General features: G+C 40.8%; 1 protein-coding gene across 1 annotated transcript; it reads left to right on the forward strand.

Annotated features, from left to right (window-relative positions):
• The first annotated feature begins 1,818 nt into the window (after window positions 1–1,818).
• On the forward strand, window positions 1,819–5,124 carry LOC307124279 (uncharacterized protein). Its single transcript, XM_079813335.1, has 7 exons — window positions 1,819–1,946; window positions 2,039–2,368; window positions 2,992–3,306; window positions 3,624–3,836; window positions 3,929–4,024; window positions 4,097–4,152; window positions 4,244–5,124. The coding sequence occupies exons 1-7, from the start codon at window positions 1,892–1,894 to the stop codon at window positions 4,478–4,480; spliced, it is 1,302 nt and encodes a 433-aa protein (XP_079669461.1). The 5' UTR covers window positions 1,819–1,891; the 3' UTR covers window positions 4,481–5,124.

The following is a 5,124-nucleotide window of genomic DNA, read 5'->3' on the forward strand; positions in this document are numbered from 1 at the left end:
CAAATACAGCTTGTACTTTTAACAAACGACCTGCAATGATTTCCTCAGTAACACAAGAGATAGGTAAAAAGTCTCTAGAAAACAAGATACCCACTCCACCACTGTTGCTACACTTATGACTGAGAAAAACCTCTCCATCCCAATCTTTCTTCCACGCGGTTTCATTTTCAGTTGTGCTATGTGTTTCTTGTAAAAAAATTACATTTAATTTTTTAACTTTAAACAAATTGATGAGGGAAACTCTCTTCACATCCTCTCTGGCACCATTAACATTTAAAGAGCCCAGCTTTATGTCACACATTGTAAAGGTTAAGTTGCATTTAAACAGAACAGAGAGGTTAACACAAACAAAGAAAAAGAAAAACAAAAGGTGCTTAACCATCATTAGCTAATTGTGCTCTCGCTTTTATCATCAATTTTTTTAACCGAAAAACTTCCTGGTCTGTAAAGGTCATTTCACCTGAGTTTTCTGTATTTTTCATGAAAAATTTTACCGAGTTAATGAACAACTTTAAGTCTGGGAAAAAGTCATCAATTTTAACTAATCTCAAACCTTTGGTTCTTTGCAAAAAAGACTGAATTTTGGTGAAAGAATAAGCACTCTCCACCCCCATCTGTGTGTCTCCACTAACATCACTTTCAGACTCTTGTGTGCTCATCAACACATCCTCGGACTGGGAAGAACAGCTCGGATTTGTTTTTGACACTTTTGCAACTTGTTCAGTGTTTGATTTATTTTCTGGATTTTTTCTTTTGGTTGACGAATTGGATATTTCATCATCTAACCACAACAAATCTTCCTCATTAAACAACACTGACTCAGCTACTCTAGTCGCGGTTTGACCAACATTTAGATCCTCTTTCAAGACAACTTGTGTATTTTGGTCACTCGCTACATTGTCTGTCTGCTCTTTCTCCTGATCATTATCATTTTTATTTTCTTCCTGCACAGTTCCCTGCGTTTCGCCAGGTAAAGTGGCTTCGCTTTCGGCCCGAACGGGCGGTGGATCCGCTAAAGCCTGCATCGCTCTCTCTGGACACGAGCGAATCACATGCCCAACAGTCCCACACCCAAAGCATTTCATCGTCTCTGACGTTACATGCACAGTGTAGTCAAAATCATCAACCTTAAACTTAAACACTAAGTTTAACTCTTCACCACTCTTTTTGAGAATCATATGTACATGTCTCCTGAAAGACACAACGTGTTTGAGATGAGGAGATTTACAGCTGATAGGAATCATCTTTATCGGAGTCACTAATTTTCCGTGTCTCCCTAGTTCTTTTTCCAACAGCTCATTTTTCATGAACGGGGGTACATTGGAAATGATGACTTTTTTAGCAGGGTTTACTAGAGACAAAACTGGTGTGTATGTGTCTTGAATCACAACTCCACTTTCGAGTAACTGATTTACTTTGTCCACACTGTCTAAAAAAATCACTACGGCACTGTTCATCCTAGAAGCCGATTTAATACTGTCATATCCGACCATCTCACCCACCGCTAGACTACAATCCTCAACCGAACACCCATTAGGCGGAGAAATTTTAATAGCGTGTCGGCGCGTGAGTTTGTGCAAACCACTGTGTTCACCTGCAGCTGCAGCCATGCTGACCAGCCCGGCAGCCGCCGCCTCCACCAAACCAACACAAACGAACCCCAATAAACACTGTTCCTCAAAGAACTCCTCAAAGTATTAACAGAGAAACACAAGTTTGGAAAAAAAGAGAAATAGAGAACTCACATTCAGCACGCTCTCAGCAGCACTCAACACACTCAACGCACTCACTCCCAACACGCACGCGCGCACGCACTCAGAGAGAGAGAGAGAGAGAGAGAGAGAGAGAGAGCAACTCTTCATTGAGACCAGCGACACACAGATAAAGCAGAATGATGCAGATCTGTGATCATAAACTCCTCATACTGAACCTGCTGCTCATGTCAGGTAAGAGTTTATTCTGTGTTTATTCTGAGCACATGTTCTCAATCAGGTCCATGTTTGCTCTGAGCTGCATTTCTCTCTCTTTATGTTTTCAGTGGTGCCATGTGAGATGAAGAAGACTTTCACTGCACATGAAGGAGGAAAAGTTGAAATACGGTGTCCTTATGAGTCTGGATATGAAACAAATATTAAATATCTCTGCAGAGGAGAATGTAGGCTACTGATAGAGAAAGACATTCCTGTTGATTCTAGATCTGCAGCTAAAGACGAGAGATTCTCTCTGACCGATGACAGATGGACACACATCTTCACCGTCACCATCACTGATCTGAGAACAGAGGATGAAGGCAAATACTGGTGTGCTGTGAAGACAGGACTGGGACATTTTGATGACTATACAGAGATTCTTCTAGAAGTTAAACCTGGTGAGTCAGATTATACTGTATATGAGTGAAGTGGACGGTGCACATAGATATTCTGTAAAAAACATAAGCATAATTAATATGACTACTATTCTGGAGAAGTATCATTACGGAAGTTTCTCTGTGTCTGTGAGAGTACAGTATTGTGTGTTGTAAAGATTTAGAGGCGAGATAACAGAAACCACAGTATCCTCTGCAGATGATTAGTGTGTGTTCACACCACACCAACACACACACTGACCCACATCACTTCCTGACGCATCACATGACACACACTTCCATTTGACAAGAAATAGTTCATTAGAATAACAGAAAATATAACTGAGCAACTCAAATGCTTAGACTTTCATCAGCTTTTTTTAATATTTGAGTTGTGTAGTTAAGTATTTTTATAAATTTTTTTCTTTCATAACTTGCACCTCAAAATTTAGGTGTTTTCTTTCTGTAGTGAAAGATGTTATTTCCATTGTCAGTGATAAACTGTGAATGAATGTAAAGCAGCAATCGCTGACATTATTGACACGAGGATCTGATAAAACACACACTCTCCCTCAAGGATGGACGTCAGTACTGCTGTGCAATAAAGACTCTGAGACACTAAATCTCTCGTTTATGCTCTGATTTAGAGTCTGTCGTGTCTGCTGAGACTGGACAGCAGCTGGACATCATCTGCCGTTATGAAGGGGATTTGAAGGATGATGTCAAATTCATCTGCAAAGGAAGCGACCCGTCGCTCTGTGAGACATCGGGTATCAAAGTTTCATCAGAGTCAAACATTAACGGTCGATTCTCTCTGAGGGATGATAAATCTGCTGGAGTCTTTACTGTGACCATCACTGATCTGACACTAGAGGATTCTGGGAGATACTGGTGTGGAGCTGTAGAGAGAGGACAAAATAACAAGAAGTGGATTTCAGTGACAGATCTGAACATTTATGAAGGTAAGATCAACCATTTGATATTATTTTTGAGAACCAAAAACAAAGAAATGATTGCTACTTTGTATACTAACTAGTGAAATCACACATCACTGGCCACACATACGCCACCACACCCTTGACATTGATGAAGCGTTTCTAACAGCTGTGTCAGGGGGAAGTACAAAGAGATCACATGACCTTGTGTTAAAAATGGCATTGCATATTTATTCTGAAACGCATGCTCGATGTATTAAAAGCTTTGCTTAAACGTTAATCTGTAAACACTGCAATAAACTGCAGACTGCCATGCATTAACCCAATGATCATTTGTGCTTCAGTCACACCAAAGAGGACATCACCTGAACCAACCACAACAGCGTCAGATCACACCAGCAAACCAGCGACCTCAGAAACTGCATCTAACAGACCCGTCACATCTGCCTTCCCTCTATCATCATCAGCAACATCCCCTTCAGTGTTTTCCCCATCGTCTAATAATTCAGTGTCATCAAAAACAGAAGCAGAACCAAAAGCAGAACCAGGGATGATGAGTTCAGTTGCTTAACGCTTTCAATGCCTCTCAATTTTCAGAAATAGGACATTTAGAGTCATATCCACATGGTTTTGTTGTTTGTTTTTCAAGGTTTTACCATGTTCGTCTTGCTGGTGGTCGTAGGGATCCTGACCGGGTTTGGATTCTCACTGTTCATGTGGTTCAGATGGAGACGAAAGAAAGAAGGTAGCCGTCTTTTATTACTTTCCAAGTCAAACTGAACTTCACACTCACAATAACTCTGGTCTCACAAAACAGGAAGACAGCCCAGAGATGAGCGTCTCCCCAACGTAGCGATAGAACCAAGTGGAGATGTGAGTGTCGTCATGTACCTGTTTGAGTTTGGTCTATAATTTGTGGAGTCTAATCATCTTCTCCACTCTGTCTTCTGTTCTCTTCTGTCAGGCCACTCATGTTGTCTCTGACTACGAAGAGATCTGTAACACACTTGATCATCCTGACTACAGTTTGGTGTTTCCTGTATTTGATGAGCACGACGCCTCTATCTATGCTTTTGCACAATTACCCAGCAGCCCCTCTGACAATCTCAACTACTCCACCGTCAAATTTTCAGCTACACACCATTCAGACAGGACATCTGATGGGAGGGAAACATGTGACTACGCCACCGTTATGCCATAAAAGACTGTGGACATCAGGTCGATTAACCTTTGTTTCACCAATCATTCTTACATTTTGGGGTCTTTAGCGTCTTTTGGGGTCTTTAGACCCGGATCTATATCTCACACGGATGGGTCTCTACCCGTTACATTAATATAAAACTCTCCTGATATTAGAGTAACAATTACAGAAGAATAAAATAAAGCATATTTTGTTATCTTTTGGAGCTTGTAAGGGTTCAGTTTGAGCAGATGTTTTACACCATCACCACTGTCCTAATCAGAGCTCATTTCCCAGCACTTTCAGCATCTGGATCATATTCGCGATCTCACGCATATCCTCAAAACGATCATTTTCAACGTCTTCAGAATCAGTATTTTGATCGCTGGCAGCTTCTTCACCAGATCCAGCATCAAGTGACAGAGACACTAATATTTGACTGCGTTCGGCAATAAATCACTGAGCAATTGCAAGTTTTGCTGATGATTCTTCCTATTCTTTTGTTTTCTGTCTGCGGTCACTACCAGTGAAACGTCACTTCATTATTGTGTATCAAGGTGTGTTGCCACCTTGTGGAATAAAGGGGAATTGCCCTTATTACTGTTGTGCAGAAAAACATATACTTAGAGTGTTACACAAAAAACAAAAATAAATGGGAAAACGTG

Source organism: Gobio gobio (genome assembly GCF_949357685.1).
Source record: "Gobio gobio genome assembly, chromosome: 3".
NCBI classification, from domain to species: Eukaryota; Metazoa; Chordata; class Actinopteri; order Cypriniformes; family Gobionidae; genus Gobio; species Gobio gobio.